Here is a 21,199-nt window from a genome sequence, read left to right as displayed (position 1 = left end):
AGGTCATACTAGTAGTTGTAGAGCTCAAGCAGCAAACTGATGGTTATCATTCATTATCTGATGTATTTGTACATGTGTGACAGCATGTGACATCCGTGGGAGCATCCGTTTCACTTCAATGTCCGTCCATTTCAAAATGAAACGCACCCAAACAAATGAAATGAGCGGTTGCCGAACGGGCCCTAAGCTCATAAAGTTCATATATACATGTTCAGTAGGATAATATATGTACTTTCTACACAGAGTATAGCCCAAAAATGACAATAAGAAGTGGAAAAAAGTGGTTAGGTGAATTTTTTCATAAAAAAAAACATATCTCAAAACAAACATATTATATGTTATGTTACAAAATTAGGGTTGTCAACCCAAAAACAGCTGTGACTGTCACAAAAAATAGGTTTGGTTCATCAAGCTAGCTACAGTGTGATGAACCTAAGGTCAAAATTATACAGTAGTGGTGATTTGCAACCTTGTATAATCATAAATGATCCAGATTCCATAGATCCTAGAGAGATATTCAAAAAGTTACACCCAGAGCATATCAAACACCTTGTCAGGGTGTCAGAACACAATTTTGATAGAGATCATTCTCTTGTTTTAAGATGCTATAGACAGAGGATTGATGACATGTAGTAGAACCTTGCCTCCTCTGGACACAAGTCTCAACTTGTTGTCACCTCTGACCCTCTGACCCTCCACTCCGACTTAGAGCCGTGCTCTAAGTCTTCCCCTTAATACTCCGCCCCTATCAGATATCCTCCTTCGCCCCTCTGCATTATCCTCCACCTTTCCCGCTCCTACCAACATTCCCCTGCTCCTATCCCCTCTCTGCATCACTCCCCGCCTTCTCCGCTCCACTCCTAGTCGGCCCACTGCTAGTAGCTCTTACTCCCCGACCCTCAGAGCGGACCAAAGCAGTCCAATTGTCCTACCGTCGGACAATGTTGGACCCGCTCCAAATTCGGGGCACGTACTCGGCTAAGGGCGCAGTGCAAGAGCTGAAGCCAAGCCCCGACCCCTCTGCTTCTTGAGTCGGCACGGTATCTAACAGAGCCACAAACTCTTCGATCCTTGAGGTGTTGCCCAAGTTGATACCGACAGAAGATGACGAAGATGAGGATATCAAGGAAGCCTCTATCCATCATCAGATTCATTCGACAGGTTTCAAATCTTCACCTTTGTCACATAAATCGCAAGGACATGTTGAGATAGAGGAAGTCAAGGATGAGGATTCATCACAGAATGTGTGGATCAGATACAAGAGCTCTGTTGCATCAGAGTGAGCTCAACAGGAGGAAAAGAAGAAGGAAAAGAAGCCCATTGAAGAGATGGTCCCAGAATGGCTCTATGATTATTTTAAGGTCTTCTCTGAAGAAGAGTCTACTCAATTACCTGAGTCTAAGAAATGGGATCACAAAGTAGACCTCAAGGACCCTAACGATCTTCCTCCCAACGTGAAAGCATATCCCCTTTCACCCATAGAAAATGAAGCATGTGAAAAGTGGCTCAAACAAGAATATGATTTAGGACAACTGAGAGATTCCGAATCTCCAGTAGCAGCTCCTTTCTTCTTTGTTGCCAAAAAAGATGGAAAGCTCAGACCTGTCATGGACTATTGGAGATTGAACGAGAAAACCATCTGAAATGCATATCCCCTCCCTTGTTCTCAGGATCTCATCGATCATCTCTCTGGTGCAAAACTCTTTTTGAAAATGGATGTTTGATGGGGTTACAATAATATTAGGATGAAAGAAGGAGACCAGTGGAAGGCCGCCTTCAGAACCCCTTTTGGACATCACAAACCAGTCGTAATGTACTTTGGCATGACAAACTCTCCCACTACTTTCCAAACTATGATGGACCAAATCTTCCAAGATCTAAAGGAAGGCAAGGTCGTTGTAGTCTACATTGATGACATCTTGGTTTTCACCAATGATGATGTAGAGAAACATTGAAAGGTGGTGCACGAGGTACTACAGAGACTTCAGGACAATGACCTCTATCTCAAACCAGAGAAATGTTCCTTTGAGAAGAAAGAAGTAGAGTTTCTCGGTTTGATCATCAAAGATGGACACGTTTCCATGGATCCGGTCAAGGCTAAGGGAGTTCAGGAATGGCCCACTCCTACCTGTGTCAAGGACATTCAATGATTCATGGGATTTGCAAACTTTTATCGTCAATTCATTCTCGGATTCTCAAACATTGCCAGACCCATGAATGAACTCATCAGGAAGGATGTACCATGGGAATGGATGGACAAGCAAGAGAAAACCTTCCAAACTCTTAAGGACAATTTTACTTCTGCACCAGTACTAGTTATGCCAGATGCAAAAAAGAAACAAAAGATAGAGAGCGATGCATCTGACTATGCTACTGGTGGTGTACTTTCTCAGTTGGAAGAAGACAGACTATGGCACCCAGTGGCCTTTTTTAGTAAATCAATGCAAGATTCAGAGAGGAACTACAATATCCATGACAAAGAACTTTTAGCTATCATCCAAGCATTGGAGGAGTGGAGGCATTATGTGCAGGGCACACCTCATCCAGTAGAGATTTGGATGGACTCCAAGAACCTCGAATACTTCATGACTAGTCAGAAGTTAACTCGCAGACAAGCAAGATGGTCCTTGTTCCTTGCAGAATACAACTTTACACTGTAACACAAACCAGGGAAGGTTAACGACACTGCCAATGCTCTGTCCAAGAGGCCAGACCACAGATGGGGGGTAGAAAATGACAATTCCGATCACATGCTTTTAAAACCTGAGTTTTTCCACATTAAAGCCACAAAAAGAGGTCAGATTCTGATACAAGGAGAACAGTCGCTATTGAAGCATATCAGAAACTGCACTGATTTGGATCCAGGAGTCCAAAATGCTATTGAAACCCTGAAGAAAGCCCCTGTACAGTTGAGAAGAGGACAAGAGGAGTGGAATACCGAGGATGGACTCATTCTATTCAGAGGATTGGTTTATGTTCCCAACAACAAGGAAATACATTGCTCAGTGCTAGAGATCTTTCATGACTTGCCTGCAGCAGAACACATGGGATGTGCCAAAACTCTTGAACTTGTCTCTCAGAACTATTGGTGACCCCAGATGCAGAAGTGGGCCAATGACTATGTAGATGGATGTGATTGATGCAAATAAACAAAAGTGTTACCATCTAAACCCCATGGACCCTTGAAACCAAACAAAATTCCAGAAGGACCATGGCAAATAATTAGCTGTGATCTTATCACTGATCTACCCATCTCTCAAGGAAAGGACAGTATCCTAGTAGTTGTTGATCGATTCACGAAACAAGCACATCTTGCTCCTACCACTAAGGACATTAATTCCAAGGGAATTGCAGACTTATTTCTCAAACATGTGTGGAAGTTGCACAGAACACCAAAGAAGGTGATTTCAGATAGGGGAACACAATTTGTGTCCAAATTATGCAAGAAGTCTCAAAAAGACTAGGAACCAAGTGGTCCATGTCAACAGCATATCACCCTCAAACCAACAGACAAACTGAACGAGTCAACCAAGAAGTAGAACAGTACCTTCGACTCTTCGTGTCTTACCATCAAAATGACTGGGTATCATGGCTTCCCATTGCAGAATTTACACATAACAATTCCATTACAATGACTGGACACTCCCTGTTCAAAACCCTCTATGGTTATAACCCTGAATTTGTCATCTCTCCTAATTCCTCTAATACTGTTCCTCAAGCCAATGAGAGAGTAGCCGAGATGAAAGAAGTGCAGAAGGAAGCAAAGGCAACACTAGAAATAGCAAATGATTGAATGAAACACTTCTACGATCATGGAGTGAAAGACACACCCGTTTTGGAAGTAGGACAGAAAGTCTGGCTAAATGCCAAGAACATCAAACAACGGCGCCCAAGTCAGAAGTTGTCGGATCACCACCTTGGCCCCTTTGAAATACTCGAGCGAATAGGTGAGTTAAACTACCGGATTAAATTACCACAATCACATCAGATCCATCCAGTGTTTCATGTAGGATTACTCACACCGCACAAAACCTCCACTTAACGCCTTGAGTCGCTCCCACACATCTACCTCCAGATATCATCCAATCCGAAGAAGAATATCAAGTAGAAAAAGTAATATCCAGTAGAATATGGTGACGGCAGCTACAATACAAAATAAAATGGAAAGGATATCCATTGGAAGAAGCGACATGGGAAAGTGAAGAAAACCTGAAGAACTCCCCCAGATTAGTCAGTGAATTTCATGCCACACACCCTGACACTCCAAAATCACACTGCATCACTAGTTCTATTATCCCAATTCTTTACACACCCAGTTTTCTAGAATGGAGACAGAAAAATATCCGACCATCCTATATTTGTGAGGACGCTCATCCTAGAAAGGGGGTAATGTCACGAATCCCCAATATGAATCATTTTTCATTTCTCAGTTTTCCTAGCTACTTCTAGTTACCAAACCGGTCACATGACTTCACTTCCTGTCACAACTTCACCTCTTCACATATCACCCGTTGTTTCTCTGATTGGTTCCCCAACTCCACGGCCTAGAACAATCGCTTCCAGAAGAAGAACTGTTCTGATCTTGGGTTTCTATTTAGTTACCATCTGACTCATTGCTTATATATCATGATGTCATACTCAGTCATCCACAGTATTGTACAACTCTTTTCTCATTGGCTGATTTCTTTCATACTCAGATATCTCCTATTCAATGTTATGTATATAAGTAGGTTAATTAATATAAGTACTCCTTAGACTTAACCTCTTCGTTTCTACACTTGTAGTAGACTTAGACATTCATGCTCAATCCTATCTTGCCTTATTCATCATCTGTGACCGAGTTCTAGTGGTTGTGTGTTAGCCTTTGCCATTCAGTGAACGCTAGTCATAACATTGTATGATCCAACTATCCATTCCAATCTAACCTGTTGTACACTATGGCACATTGTACATTTTGTTATTACTTTATACTCTGCTACACTGTGCCACATAGCCCAAGATTTCTATAGTATATAAACCCCATGTATTCCGGTAGTGTTTCTACAACATGAATATAGACACGAACCTGTCTATTCAAACCTTGAAACTAGTCTCACCGACCTCTGCCTCTGTCTTCCAACAGTCCTTATATTACTTTCTACATCGGACTTAGTCCCTCATAGCCTTACCTCTGTCAGAGTGTGTTGGACGTAGTTCCCCGCAACTATACCCCTGTTGAAGCATGTTGGAGTTGACCTTTGGCAAAGCCCCTATCTGTCCTCTGAAGTTAAGAGCACTGTACTCACATAAGGAGTGCAGTACACAAGCTGAAGCTAAGTCCTTCCATAACCTCCTTCCTACCCATTAGGCACAGCTCTAATAGCTACAAGGACAGCAGGAATTACATGAAACCACCAGCTGCTGGCACTCATGGAAAGGAGAGACAGGGAAAAGGGGGACAATACTGTGACCAATGACTCATTGCCAGCTACCATTAGTTGATAGAGTGTCCCCATGTGTACCAACAGGCTCATCAAGCATCTGACAGAGTGTGCAATCTTATTCCTAACTGAAAGCAAGAAATATACTGATTGTGGTGCTGACTTGGGTTGCCCATTGAGTAAGGACAAGGGGGAGATCCACAGTGTAATTGTGAAGCTTATCTTTCACAATGATGCTGTGTGTGCAAGCTGGTATGCCACCAACCCTGTTGAGTTCTGTGACTCTATGACCAATTGGATTGCATTGTAAGTGTCCCCCCTTAGATCTATTGTGCATTGTGCTGACTGAATGATGTGAAGTCTATAGATTAAATTCTGTGATATTTGCAATGTGGGACCATTAGGATAGGATACTGGAAGGGCCATTGCCTTTTTCTTATTCTTTGTACGGGCCATGAGCTTGAGGTTTGTGTCTATAGGTGTGGGCATTGTGCCCATCAATTCAGAGATGTCTGGAAACTTACATTGTGAGTGTCCCACTCATGTCTCATGAATACTACTAATAAAATTTGCAGGCAAAGTTGAGAAGGAATTCCCCTGGTACAACAACCTCTACAAGATATGGGGCTCCAACCCCTGCTAAGAGGACTTCATTGAAGCTGGGTATTAATTATGCAAGTGACCTATTTGTGCTGACCCATCCTGCAGAAAGCTCACAGAACCCTCCTTTGGGCAGCTTGTGTGCCTTTCTGCAACCTAATATGTCTGTCCCTGATACTACTACAGACAGTGCCAGTTCCCCACAATTTAACAATATGACCCTTCCCCCAGGTGCTTGTGCCCTGCAATATGGGTACATGGGTGATTATGCTGGTCCCCAACAAATGGACTATCTCTGCCCTCCCTCAAGCATTTATAGAGGCAGCTTAACTAACTCCCTCATGTAAATGGACTTCGTTTATCTCCCAAGCACTTCAGCTGGTGGCACTATTGGCTCCCCTCAAATTTAATTACTTTCTCCCTTCTTAACATGCTCAGCAAGCCAGTGCCACTGTCTTCTCCCTGTAATGAAACTTTCATTTCACTCCCACAAGCAATCTAGATGAATTAAAATTAGTCAAAAATCTGAAAAATCTGTGGAAAATTTAGGAGATACTCTGGATAGGTGGATATTAAAGGTTTTCTGGTCCCTTGTCAACCTACAATTATGTGACTTCTTTAAAGGTGGAATACACCACTTCTCAAGAGGATATGTGCTATCAGCCCAAATCCAATGATCATGGGGAAAGAGTGTGTCATGCTCCTGATAAACACAAGTGGATTTGAAGGCATGAGCATCATGAGTACTTCCAGGATGACCAAGAGAATAATTGGCAATGAGAAGGTTATGGGGCATAATCACCACCTAAGATTTTATAGCTGTTAAAATAAGAAGAAAAAATACCTGACAGTTGAGGGAATAGTTAGATTTTCTGTTATAAAATACCTCACCATAAAGTCTAGGTTTCTCATACAAATTAATAGCTGAGCCATCAATTGTAAGGATACCATTTCTCTACTCAGGGTAAGACTTGGACTCAACATCTTTGGAGTCAGGAGCAGGGAAGTAGATGAATGTGTTATGCTGATCAAGGATTGCAACCATTATACAGTTACTGCAATTGATATTGATTACTGATCCAACACTGACACCTGCCCATTGGCCCACATCCTTTGGAGAGATAGCATTTCTGTAGTGGCCAGCATGGTTAAGAAAAATAGCCAGTTGGATAGCAATGGGAAGTTGAGGGTTAGTGAAAATGGAATGATCAGAGATTTGATCAAGAATATCATCAAAGATGTTTGAGTTGACACATAACTTCTTATGGAAGAGGTGGTATTGAGAGTGCCCAAATTCATAAATGAGCTGGATCTAAGGTGCTCACATAGGAGGTGTATCTGGTTTATGAAAAACACAAGCCCTGGTAACCTCATCATGGAGGGCAACAATGGTGTTATGAATGTGGTCATAATGGATAGTGAAGCCATCAGATTCATTGCTGGAAGAAGAGTCAAAGTCTAAAAGGTCAGAGAATTGTGGGGTAAGAGGAGATGGGGGGTGAACATCAGATCAAGCTCAAGATCAGAATCAAAGTCAAAATCATCACTGTCAGAGTTAGAACCATAAAGATCATTCAAGCTAAGGAGGGTACACTCTAGCCTAACTTTAACTAAAACTAGTTTAGCTTCATCCAGTTACTTGAGCAGCTGATTGTGTAGGGAGGGATGTGGCATCTTTGGGGATTGGGGATTGAGAGAGATAAGCTTATCATCTGAATTGATGGGGGATGCCATTACTGAAAATGGCAACATTTTCAAGCAGAGCTTAAATTTTACTTAGTTTCTTTTCTGCTAGATGTCAAGCCACACAGCAACAATGCTCTATACGTCCAAAATCTATGATCTGCATGATGTGTAACAACCAACTCCACCATCAATGAAAGTTTTCTTATCATGCTGTATGTGCCTCCCCAATCTATCAGCTCAAGGGCACCTACAATTTTGTGATGGAAATCAAGAAAATTTCAGGGTAGGTTTGGACTGGTGAGGGAGGTGCTGATATTGAAGTAAAGGATGGGGATTCATGGGACAGATAGGCAAAGGTCAGCATGTACCACATCACTCCTCCATAATCTTGGACTAACCCAATATTTCAAAGGGACATGCCAGTGTAGAATCCTTCAGGAACAAGGGCTTTAACTTTCAGATAATCAATGATATGATGCCATGCAAGTCAAAGAGAGATTTCATACATAATCCTAGCAACAACACTGCTCCTTCTACCCCTGCTGCTGCAGCATTGTCTTCTGCATCTGACACATTAAATCTTGCTCAGCTTGCCACTGCTACAAATGAAATTAGTAGTTATATTGCAGCAGCAGGCCCAAGGTTTGATCCATAGGCACCATCATCAAATATTCCTTCAATCTTTCTCTCCAGGTCTGCCACATCATCTGTGGTGACAAGTGTCAACCAGACAAAATGTAAGCACACTGAAATAGGGTCAGCAGCCTCTGGCAGAAGCATAGCAAAGTGCTCTCAACCTTCCTTAGCTTCTGTGAAGGCACAGTAGGGGGCAGCAACACCATAATGAAGTTCAACAACATCTTTGAAGGATTTATTGATAAATTCAATAACACTCAAATGTCATTGAACCTTGAGTATGCCTGTGCAATCAGAATGCTAAAAGAACATAATGAGGCAGGGTTGTCAGCATAGGAATGAATGGACCTCTTGAGCTTCATGGGGAGACACCTGAAGGAGGTCAAATTGTACATAAACTTAGATGATGGTGAATAGGTCTTTATTCATTAGAGTGCCAAGTTGCATGTTTCAAAGACAAGTGATAAGCTATTGCAGCCACTGCTATATTCATTTCCTGCAGAAGACAGTATCTTTGAGATATTACACAATATAATTCAGTGCAGTAACTTCAGTCCTCTGTCTATAGTATAAAAGCCTACCTTTGAACCATATTTGTCTCATTATTATTCTGACTCATGGTTCAATGCTCTAGATGTTCTTTCTCTTTTTCCTCAGGTAGGCAATTCTATGTGTGCAAAGTGCTCAAAGCTCAAAGCTACAAGTGCAACTGATTAAAAACAGATCATGTGCATGCTCACTTCACTTTGTGTCTGTCATCTATATTTACTGATACATTCAGCAATAACCATAATGTGAAGGCTGTAGCTGTGTTTATCTGTTCCTGTGTTCACTATTATGTGGTGGCTGAAAAACAGTGAAAAATATGAGTAAATGTTAACAATTCTTGGTCACACTATTGAATGTCAAATTTAGCTTCAAATAAACAAGCCAGCAGCAATGTCACTACCAAAGGCATTGCTCAGTCAATTTTACATTGCCAGCATGTGCATACCAGTGAGGCAACTAAGCATCAACTAAACCAGTCGCAGTTACAAAACCCTTCAACATCAAACACAAGTAATATGAAGCAAAAGGTTTCTGCTCTCAAGGCCAATACTCAGGTAGCAAAGGCCAATATTGACTTCACTCTTCATCAGTATCTCTTTGGGAGCTCAAAGCCTTTAAAACTCACTATTCCATCATCATGAGTAACTTGGGTCACTGGGTACCCTAGCCATGAGTGCCTTTAAACAGTTGGCTTTAAATGTGAGAGGCCTATATGATGGTACTCCAACCATTTCAGAGCTTTCAAACACAGCTTTTGATCTCATGTTTGACTAGTAATGTTGCTATATTGCAGTTGGCTGACAAATACTAATGAACACTGCCATAAATTTGATTGATCAAAAGTATCTGGTGGCAGCAACTATGAAAAGCCTCTATAAAAAACTAAAGCAAGATAGAATGTTATCTGAGAAAGATGCATCTGCAAAAACTCCAAGAATCATCCTTCACCTGTTCCTGTATGTCTCTGATGAGGTATACTCAATCTATTTGTATCTTAAAGCTACTGTCTAATACATGGTATAGCCTGAGAATGATGATATCCAGGAAGTACAATGAAGTTGGTAAGTATTGAGTCACAGATCAATAGCATTAAGTGCCTGGCTGAAGCAGAAAATATTCTGAACAGGTAAATGAGCTTTAATTGTTATGATTATTATACTTATATATCTGAACAGCATCACCTGAATGTTTGCACCCTGCTAAGCACTGTCAGAGTTCATACCAACCCAGATGTTCTGCTACTACACCCATCTTTGAGTATGAAACATTTAAAATGAAGTGTGCCACATGCTCTATAAGCAAGACTGAGGACATACAGATGCAGAGCAATGAGGAGGAAGAGGAAATCATGGTTGTAAGGGGGTGGCAAACTCATGTCAAGGCATGAAAACCCTATCAGGGTTACCTTGGCCAGGGATTGACACAATTTGTCTTTCATGTGGGTTCTATTACTACAGTATCTTTAACTGGTCCTGCTACTGATAACAATACCAACTGCACCATTCTATAATACAAATGCATCCATTTATGCAAAGCCAAGAATATAGTGGATCTAGAGGGTGAATTTACAACACTTCATCTGTTTTAGTATTTTTTAGACTCATTCTGCAAATGAGGAGAAGATTGTAGTGTCCATAACCTTCCTAGTAAGCTTATTATATAGTATGAGTATCAATATAGGCTGACAAGACACAGAGATGAAGTGGAACATTTCCAGAGCATTCATAGGGAAGCTGATTGAAAAACTCACAGATGCTCCAAAGAATGGGGAAGAGGATTCATGCAGCCTCATCTTTAGTTTCTGAGTTCTAAGTTTTAGTCAAGTATAAAGAAACTTGTTAGATCAGAACTAGGAATCAGGTAAGAACCAAAATAGATTTAAGTTAGAGAGTAAAAGTGATATCAATTGAGTATTTATACATAAGGAAATATACACAGACCAGGACAGATAGGGAAGGCATATGTAAAAGTACAACAGGAACCAGATTATAGAGAAGATGGTGGAATATTGTAGAACTGAGATGACATAAGTGTTCACATGTTGGATGTGTTTGATAAGTGGTCAGACATATCATACAAGAAAAAGATATATAACATGCTTAAAATGCATTTTATCATAACAGAAACGAATGATACAAACAATGTACATCATACAACAACAAAAAATTGCATTAGACCAAACAAAGCTAACACACATAGTTAACCATTCCCCCTCTACAGACTTTTTAATAAGAATAAACACATTCTTGCCTTTTTTGGACCACTCACACTCACAATATCTACTGATATAATATTGATTGCCTGCCTCCACTAGCCTGCACACCTTTGTATTGCCTTTTCTATGACTTGCACTTGCTGCCAAACCACTCATATATGTAACCCTATACCAGATTCAGGTAGCTGTGTGCCAGTGTAGGAGAGGAATTGTGTGTGGGCTATAGTGATAGCAAACTGATCCAAAATGAGTACAAGTGTCTTAATTGACACAAGGAGATTGCTACTGAGAGCAGTTCCTCTAAATGTGTGAGTGAGGGAAACAAGTATGACAGGAGTTATGATCTAGTTGGCTATTATGCACAAGATGCAAGATACATAGAAGTGGGTTGTGGACAGCAGATGCGGATAGTGGGATGTAATGTGATATCGTTCCAATGCAAAGGGAGTGTATATAACTAGGTACCATGTATGTGGGAAACTATATGAAGTGCACCAGAATCTGTTCTGGGACTCACAATAAGGTCACTAGGTATAAGATTTCCTATCATGAAATTTCTCACTAAAGTAACCAGGTTTGGTGAAAAAATTCATAGTTGAGCTATTAATAGCTAGAAAGCCACCTTTCTACTCTGGACAGGTATGCGACTTAGCAAATTTGAAAGCCAAGTCAGCATCCTCAAAGTTATCTACTTGAAAACAGATAAACTGATCATATGCATTGAACACCACAATCATCATACAATTAGTGCAATTAACCACAGACCCAATACTCATGCCTGCCCATTGAGCAACATCCTTGAGAGTAATGGCATTGCCATAGTGGCCTGCCCAATAGCAAGTTGGATGGAGACAGGGAGCTAAGGATTATTGTACTGGTTGCAGAAGATAGAATGATCAGAGATATGATTGAGGATGTCATCAAAGATCTCAGGGTTAATATGAAGTTTCTGTCAAAACAAGTGAAGGTAGTGTTCTTAATGATGAACCAACATATGAAGCTGAGGTGCTCATGGAGGAGGTATGGATGAAATGGAAACAAAGGTCAATATGCTTCATCCTAGAGTGGAACTTTTGGTTCAAGGCAAGTGCAATAGCCACTTGATCGTTGCAGTAGACAGGAGTGGGGATAGTAGAGGTGTCATATAGTTTACTAATGAGGAAATGCAGGTAATTAGTGTTTTAAAGTCCAATCCGGTCCAGTTTTTTTTACTCAATATGGGTGCAACTGGACCCAACTGGTCCAGCTCACAAGGTGATTATTTCAAAGACCAGACTGAACTGAGGAAGACCAGTCTCTACCAGTCCATGGACCAGTTTGTAGTCAGTTGCAACCAGTTCCAGTCTTGACCAGTTAGGACCACACTTACTACATCAGGAAAAACTGTATCTCTATATAGCCCCGATAGCACACCACAGCTCTATACAGTCTATCGCAAGCTATCACAGCACTATAGACCAGTATAGACATCATGAAAGTCTATATTACCATAAAGTTTGGTAAGTGTATTTAGAAGTAAAACATTTCAACAACTATAGACCCCAGTAGACTGTGGGAACTTTTTTCAATGAAAACCAAAGTTGTAGTCCTTGTCAAGGGAAGTCTATCCATAGTCTAATGACTTCAATAGGTCAAGATCTTAGTGAGTTATAAGGAAAATACTTGGAATTGAAGGGTTCAAAAGTGTTAAGGTACACCTTATTTATGTAAGCAAAAATGCGAAAATTCACCTTATGTGTATTCAAAATCCTAATGCTAACAGTCAATTTCATTGTCTTTTTCTTACTGTCATAATCCTAGTCCTAATAAGCAAAAACTCGAAAATTCACCAAGTCTTGTGTTGTGGCTTTGTTTGGCACTGCTTATGTAAGCAAAAATGCGGTCAACCAACAAGTCTTTTCCCATTCTTTCCTTCCCCCCCACTGCCCCCTCATTAGATTATCTTCCATATTTCTCTTACAATTTTCGAGTTTTTGCCTCTCTTCTCTTCTTCTTGCTTCTCTATCCTTCTCTTGGTGTTGATGTTGTTGGTACTGGTACTGGTGCTGGTGCTTTGAACTCTGGTAAGTCTCCCTCCATAATTTTCGCATTTTTGACTATTTGACTAATCTTTTTTCTAACCCTCTCCTTCTAGCTCTCTTCCCTCCTGCTCCTCCTCCCCCCAACTATTTTCGCATTTTTGACCATTTGGCAAGTCTTTTCTCTGACTCTCACTTCCTCCTGTCTAATCCTCTCCTTCTAGCTCCCTTCCCTCCTCTTCCCTCAAGAATTTTCGCAATTTTCACTATTTGGTAAGTTCTTTCCTCTCTGATTCTTCCTTCTAGTTCTCTTGCCTCTTCCTCCTGTAATTTTCGCATTTTTGCCTGTTTTGTAGTTATTAGTTTACATGTATTGTAGTAGTTGAAATATAATTTGGTAATTTTCGCTTTTTTTAATTTTTAATTTTGAGAACACTATCATGGCAACAAACAGCTATTAAGAGAAATTTTTGCTTTGTGTTTTGAGCTATAAGAGCTACAATAGTTACAATAGTTGTGGTATGTTCCACCCAGCTATAGCAACTTTAATAGAGCTATATAGCACTATACACTGGTGTAGTAAGCCTGCACAATTGGGCACTTGGCTATATGAGCTATAGGGCTATGGAGTCTGTATAGCAGTCTATAGTGCTATGGGTGGCTATATAGCCTTACCACATTTTCCTGATGTAGTACCAACACATATTTAACACAATGTAAAATAAATAAATCTGACCGAAATATTTTACAAAGAAAGCTTTTCAGCATGCACCCATCCAACTAGTAGCTAACTCATCTGAACATTTATCTACTACCCCCTATGGCCTCTCACAAATCCCAACGGCAATGGATCCCAACAGAAAAGGTCAGTGCCCTTGCACTGGCAGCTGCTCACACTCAAAATGATATACCCAAAACATCTCGACCCCAACCTCCCAAGGCAAAGTCACCTAAGAAAAGTACAAAGAGAAAGGCAATAGCTAGTGAGGAGGATAAGGATGAGTTAGAGAGTGACCAAAGTGTTTCTGAACACAGACATACCCTAAAGAAAAAGGCCAGAAAATGTGCTCATTGCAAGAGTCATTCCCCCAAAGGTGAGCTTATTGATAGCGAAGACGAGAGCCGTCATAGGTCTGAAGATGATGATGGTAGCAGTTATGGTGACAGTGAGGAATCTGTAGTAAGTTTGCACCACTGGATATCTAATGAAAATATGTTAGCTTAACATCAAAAAATTAGAACAAAAATGACCTAGATGCAAGACACCAGGCAGATCTTCCAGACCAAGTATAGACCAAGAAGAATAGTGCCAATGATATGTTGATCATATTCTCTGATCATTGTGATGTTAAGTTCACCAGTGTTATGACCCACGTCCAACAATAATGTTGAAGGAGAGCTCACGACCACTAGGACTCGGTCAGAGATGACGATGAGTAACAGGATTGGATTGAGTGTTGAACGTCTAGGTTACTACAACAGTAGAAACTGAAGAGGTTAAGTCTAAGGAGCACTTACGCTAACTACCCTACTTTTATACATAACATTAAGTAGGAGTCTGAAAGAAATCAGCCAATGAGAAAAGAGTCGTACAATGCTGCGGATGACTGAGCATGACATCATGATATATAAGCAGATGAGTAAGACGGCAACTAAACAGAAACCCAAGTTCCGACCGGTTCTTCTTTGGGAAGCGAGATTGTTCTAGCCCGTGGAGTAGGGGAGCCAATCGGAGAAGCAACGGGTGACCTATGACGAGGAGTCACGTGACCGGCTCGGGTACTGGAAGTAGCCGAAGGAAAACCGAGAAATGAAAAATGGTTCGTATTAGGAATTCGTGACAACCAGCTTGAATGGCATAGTAGAGGCAAAGAGAGGGCGCTGGTGTAATATTTGAAAGTGAGCCAGAAGCATAGTCATGGCTTACAGAGATATGAATACTCACCTGGATTTCAAAGGCAAGATGAACTTTGTTGCAAAATCTGGGAAGCGCAAGGTGTTCCACCTCAGTAGTAACTCATTGTGCTGCCAGCATATTCATAACCACTACTGATCTGTACAAGACAGAGTGCAGCAAGCTGGGGATATACGAAAACCATCATGCAATCCCTTGAGAGCTACTGAAGAAGCAGAAGGAAACAAAGAACTTCAAAGCATCAGAAACTTGCGAACCAGCAGTGTTTGAATGGGATGTTTGATAAAGTACAGATGAAAACCTTTTCAAGAAATGATGTGCTACATGCTGTAGCAGAGTTTGTGGTGTGCAACGACCAGGTAAGTTGTGAATTTGATGGGGCATATTGAAGTGTGAAATGCATACTGACTCAGATTGTGGGAACTTTGGAAGTTACTTGCAGTTGCAAACAATGTGATGTTCAGAAATTGCCTTGCTGCAATGTGACCAACCATCACTAAAGCAGACTTACCAACAACTCACGACATCACTACCTATATACACAATACTTTTGCTACTTTCCTACAGGATCTTAAAACCAAACTACAGGTAAGTCACTCACTTATAGTAGCTAATTATTGCAGTCTTGCTCAATATCTATGTCTAGGCTGCAAACACCGGGTGCATTTCAACAACAACCAATCTCTGGTCTGTAGACCAAACAAAAGTGGCATTTCTTGGGCTCACAGCTCACTGGATCCAAGTTGATGAGAAATCTCAGAAATGGATGTTATGTGTGCAAGTCATTGCCTTTTGAGGTGCTGCTGGGGTGCACAGTGGAGGAAACATAGGTAGATACATCATTGGTTTGTGTGAAAGAGTTGGGATTGTGTTGGGACGATCAATGAAGGTGTGTGTACTTATTTTTGACTGTTTGAATCTATTAATGGATGGGCCAATAGTTATTTTGCATCACAGCAGACAATGCCAGCAACAATGACACAACATGCAAAACAATCAAACAGATTCTCCATCGCCAGCATATCTACTCCTTCAATGCTATGGAACACTGTCTTCTCTGCCTTGCCCATGTCCTCAATCTTGCCATTGTTGTGTTCATGTCTGATATCACATGGATTGATAGTATCAAAACTATGGTGGCAATCTGGGAATTTGATCCCACCCTTTTCAACAATTGTTTACTGGGGGGCTTGTTAGATGTTGTTGCAGCTGTACGAACACTCGCTATCAAGGTACATTCAACGTTGATGGTATGAATTATACATGTATGCTAACTACATGCAAACTTGAAGATCCAGAGTTCAGGACAGCACATTGAATATTTTGAGATGCTTCAGCACAAATGTGGCTTTGAGATCCCACTCAAGGTTCCCCTTCAGAGTAATGTCCGCTGGGGTACAGCAGATGGGATGCTCAGTCAAGTGTATCATCTACAGTCAGGTATGTGGTGCTAAATCTTTGTACTCTTGATGCTGACTGATCTTCATAGCCCATTGAATATGTTTATTAGCACTGCGGATGAGCTCTTTGGCCTTATTACCACCATTCGACATCCATCACATTCTGTCAAGCATGTCCCATGGACAGTGTTCACATTTGGTAGCTATGACTGGGAGCACATCAACAACACTTGCATTGTCATCTCAGATGCTAATGACATGCAGCAAATATTCTCCTCTGAGCAGCATCCAACTCTCTGGTGTGCTATTCCTGCACTCGAGCAACTACAGACCACATGGGAGAAGAAATGGGATATGCTGCGGTATGTGCTCTATCAGGGAGCAATACAGAAAGGTCTCAATAAGATTGGGAAGTATTACAGGAAATTCATCAATAAACCAGTCTATGTGCTGGCACTAGGTACATGTCCTCACTTGATTGAATATTCTTGCCACTGAACTCCATTACAAAGTTCTCCATCCATACTATAAACTCAATTACATCACAATGGCCTGGGGTGGTCAAGAAGAGCAAGCAAGGGAGCTTGCTGCTGGCAACCAAAACACCAAAAACTGGCATGGCAAAGCCCTCCAAGTTGTCGAAAAGACAATGCAAGCTTATTGAAACAACCAGCCAGTTGCAACTACAACACCCTCACTGTTCACTGGCCTATTGTCTCTTGATGTTACAATAGAGTCTGAGTTTTACTGTCACTGACGAATGCTCTGTGTACAAGCACTAAACAATGAAGGCTGGGATACCGAGCTTCAACACTACCTCAAGGACATGGCTGACAATGTTGCAAAGGACATGGATATCATCGAATGGTGGTCGGTAAGCACATCTAAATCTTATGTAGGCTATTTACTCATACATTTATCTAAAGACATTCTACAGTGTATCCCACCCTTTCTAGGATGGTAAGAGATGTATGTGCTATCTCTGCATCATCTGTACCATGTGAGCGCCTCTTCTCAGGTGGTGCAGAGACTGTAACTGACCGTCGGGCTTGTTTGGAAGCTGAGCGTTTTGAGCAACTGCAAGTCCTGAAATTTGCCTGGCATAAGTCCGCTGTTGATTGTGCCACTGCTAATTCCCTCATAGTCGAGGAAGTTCTATTGGAGGAGTTCAAAGAACTCCTTCATCTTGATGACGAGATGGCTATATGGGATGGTGCAGCAGGTGAAGTTGTTGTTATATAGTGATAGAGTCTTGTCTTGTATGTACATACTATGATACTTGAAATTTTCCCTTGCACAGTGACCGGTCTCGGTTGCAACTGGTTGCAGTCAGTCCTTGAACCGGTCTCTGACTTGCTAGCTCAAGAGAGCAACTGGCAACCGGGTGTGAAGTGAAGTGTGGGCAACCAGACTTTTTTGGACCGGACTTCGGTTGTGGTCTGGTTCGGTCTCGGTCTTTTTCCAGTCTGGAAATTGGACTTTCAAACACTCATTGTAGTCAAGTCAGGGCTCATAACCTAAAGCGAGTTTAGGCAAGCAGCAGATGAGCAGAGAGCTAGAACAAATATATTATATGGGTATAGTTAGCTCTGATGCAATAATGAAAATGGGGGGCGTTGGCTCACATCTCAGTCTCAGGAAACGGACTGAGATGCTCGTTCATATGACGTGTAGCTTTAAGGTAGTTAGCATAGCTGTTAGGGACCATGCTTGAACAGAGAAGCGGAGGGGTCAGGGCTTGGCTTCAGCTCTTGTGCTGTGCCCTTAGCTGAGTACGTGCCCTGAATTTGGAGCAGATCCGACAATGTCCGACAATAGGATGACTGGACCACTTAGGTCCACTTTGGTGGGGTCAGGAGGTAAGTGCTGCTAGCAGTAATCCAACTAGGAGTGGAGTGGAGAAAGTGGAGGAAGCTTATTGGAACAGAGGGGAGCAAGGGGAACAATAGGGGGAGTTGGAGAAGTAAGAGCGAAACACTTTAGAGCACAGCTCTAAAGTCAGAGTGGAGGGTCGGAGGTGATGACAAGGTATACTTGTGTCCGGAGAGGGAGCAAAGTCCTATGGAGAATTCCCACTAATAGAGACAGCAGGAAGACAAGTGATATTAAGACTGGGGTGTAGCTAAGTACAGGATATGTTTTTATATACTTCTAAGTAGGAGGCAGTGACTGGTTAGTCCTTGGTAGGAGGCTATGTACCAAGTATACAATTTGTAAGTGAACACAGGCAAAAAACATAAGTCAGGGTGGATATCAATATGTACGCATTGGATCAGTTAGTCGAGCAGTTATAGGAAGTACCAGTGATCTGGGAAGTAAGTACTATGTGCAAATGGGGAAAGTATATACCTAAATGGGAGAAGGAGATTTACAGTAGAATGGATGATGCTGGAAGGCAACCAACGAGGCAGTCGAGCAGAGCTGTAGGAGCGGATGTGGGGTCGACTGGGACAAGCAGAGGGCAGACAGAGCGGAGGGGGTAGGAAAGCAGGGGAGAGTATGATTGTTGGGCTGGAGCAGATATCAATAAGCAGACCAATTGGATCAGGGTATATGACAATAGCAATAGGTAATATAAGATAGCATAGATAAAATAAATGGTTGCATATTGTATATCTCGGCCAATGTCACTTTGTCTTCCATTGTGCCTTCAGGTAGTGCTTGCATTGTCTCACTCTGGTGTCTCACCTTTGGACTTCGATCCAGAGTCCAACAGCAGCAACAGTTGCAGACAAATGCAAATGCCATATGCACAGAGACTAGTGCAGATTGTGGTTATTTAAGCCAAGCGAGGACACAGAACATGGGAGCTATAACAAATGTATTATCTCAGTCTCAAGGTAACAGACTCAGCAGGACTATAGTACCTATAACAAATGTATTCTATGGGTATGTTAGCTCTGTTTCAGTAGAGGGGAAAATATAACGACTTACATCTTAGTCTTGAGGTAACGGACTGAGATGTTCTAATGAATAATTCATAGCTTTATAGTAGGTTAGCATAGTGATAAAGAAATAAGTGTAACATAGGAAATGAAACTTTGCATATGAGTTCTATCGGCCAACATCATCACGTCGCATCCATTCTACTTATCGGTTGCGCTCGCAATATCAACCTGATGTTTTTGACGTCGCTCCCGGTCCATGCTCTGTGTCTCTTATTTTGTCAGAGTTCAACACTCCCCCTCAAGCAGAACCCAGGCTCATCAAAGCTCTCAGCTTTTGATGGCAAGGACGTGGGAGGGGCTTGGTGAATGTGTCGGCAATGTTGTCCTCTGTGGGACAGTACAACAGCTTGAAGGTGCCATTTCTGACATGCCCGCAAATGAAGTGGTAACGTATATTGATGTGCTTTGTGCGGCTATGGAACTTGGCAGTTGGATGCTAAAGCAATGGCAGCTTGGTTGTCACAATAAATGGGAGTGGGGAGGCCTGACTGGGTGATAGAGTTTGTTGATGAGCAACTGCAGGTAAAGGATCTCACGCGCTACAGTAGTTATAGCGATATACTCAGCTTCTGCAGTTGAAAGGGCAATGATGGGCTGCTTTCTTGTGCTCTAAGCGACCAGTCCACCATGGAGAAGGATGATGTATCCTGAAACTGAGTGCCTATGGGGCTGAGATGCCCAATCAGCATCAATGTAGGCCTCCAGGCCCCCATCCAAGCTTTCAAGAGTGAGACCAAAGTCTGCTGTACCCTTCAAGTAGCATAGAACTTGCTTGGTAGCCTCCCAGTGAGGCCTACCCGGGTTTCGCATGAACTGGGAGAGGGTAGTGACCGAGAACGCTATGTCCAGGCAGGTGCTCATGGCTGCATACATCAAGGAACCAATACCACATTGGTAAGGCACATCCCGCATTGCTTCATGTTTGGCTAGAGTGGCAGGGGATTGGTCAATGGATAGGATGATTGACTGGTCCATGGGTGTCAGTGCGTTCTTAGCATCTGTGAGACAGAACCGCTCAAGGATGGTATCAACATAAGCATTCTGGGAGAGCATTATGGTCTGTGTGGCACAATCCTGAACTACCTTGAGGCCCAGGAGCCAGCTTAGCTCACCTATGTCAGTTATCTCGAAGTATTGATGCAACTGACTCTTGAAGTGTTGGATGTGGGATAAGTGATTGGCAGTGATGGCCATGTCATTGACGGATAGCATGATGACCATGTGCTTGTTGGGAGTATGCTTAAAATAGACGGCCTGATCGACCTGTAAGCGCGCAAACCCCAACTTGTTGAATACCCCAGCTAATTCCTCTGCCCACTTGAACCCAGCCTGCTTTAACCCCAGCAAGCTTCTCCTCAACTTCAGTACCTTTCCCTCCTGCCCCTCCGTCAAATATCCTGGAGGCACTCGCATGAAGATTTCTTCCTGAATGTTGGCATAGAGGTAGGCACTTTTGATGTCCACTTGACGGATCTCCCAGTCCTTCTGAGCTGCCATGGTCAAGACAGTGCGTATAGTTGACATGTTCAAGGTGGATGCAAATGTATCGAAGTAATCGACTCCTATGCTATTGTCATTGGCCATTTGCCACGAGACGAGCATGTAGCTTCAATTTCTGCCTGTCAGGACCACATTTTGTTGCTAAGACAAAATGGCAAGGTATTATGTTAGCACCTCACGGTGGGTCAATTACTTCCCAGGTTCCGAGCTTCTTGAGTTGACTAATCTCATAATCAACCGCCTCTTGCCACTTGGCTCCATCTGGTCCATTCAATGCCTGCTTCAGACTTGGCTCTGGTTCTACTGCTACCA

The 21,199-nt window shown here is 42.1% G+C and overlaps 4 protein-coding genes across 4 annotated transcripts; all 4 read left to right on the top strand.

The window, feature by feature from the left end:
* Nucleotides 1-5,493: 5,493 nt before the first annotated feature.
* EDB91DRAFT_1086613 (uncharacterized protein) lies at nt 5,494-6,063 on the top strand (the record flags this gene model as incomplete). Its single annotated transcript, XM_041316071.1, has 4 exons — nt 5,494-5,726; nt 5,825-5,865; nt 5,900-5,947; nt 5,996-6,063. The coding sequence occupies 4 exons, from the start codon at nt 5,494-5,496 to the stop codon at nt 6,061-6,063; spliced, it is 390 nt and encodes a 129-aa protein (XP_041171542.1).
* Nucleotides 6,064-12,577: 6,514 nt separating this feature from the next.
* EDB91DRAFT_1339566 (uncharacterized protein) lies at nt 12,578-13,535 on the top strand (the record flags this gene model as incomplete). The annotated part of the gene is made up of 5 exons (XM_041325675.1): nt 12,578-12,605; nt 12,737-12,748; nt 13,077-13,169; nt 13,241-13,397; nt 13,431-13,535. The coding sequence occupies 5 exons, from the start codon at nt 12,578-12,580 to the stop codon at nt 13,501-13,503; spliced, it is 363 nt and encodes a 120-aa protein (XP_041171541.1). The 3' UTR covers nt 13,504-13,535.
* Nucleotides 13,536-15,989: 2,454 nt separating this feature from the next.
* Nucleotides 15,990-16,295, top strand: EDB91DRAFT_1061452 (uncharacterized protein; the record flags this gene model as incomplete). The annotated part of the gene is made up of 1 exon (XM_041314443.1): nt 15,990-16,295. A coding segment is annotated over one exon (306 nt), but the record flags the coding sequence as incomplete, so codon positions are not given.
* A 237-nt stretch (nt 16,296-16,532) lies between these two features.
* On the top strand, nt 16,533-17,103 carry EDB91DRAFT_1003789 (uncharacterized protein; the record flags this gene model as incomplete). The annotated part of the gene is made up of 2 exons (XM_041312273.1): nt 16,533-16,899; nt 16,952-17,103. Coding segments are annotated over 2 exons (519 nt in total), but the record flags the coding sequence as incomplete, so codon positions are not given.
* Nucleotides 17,104-21,199: the final 4,096 nt, after the last annotated feature.

Source organism: Suillus paluster, assembly GCF_016628075.1.
Source record: "Suillus paluster strain FC165 chromosome Unknown EDB91scaffold_100, whole genome shotgun sequence".
NCBI lineage: Eukaryota > Fungi > Basidiomycota > Agaricomycetes > Boletales > Suillaceae > Suillus > Suillus paluster.
The sequence above is the reverse complement of the archived record's forward strand: the minus strand, read 5'-3'. Positions and strand labels throughout refer to the sequence as shown.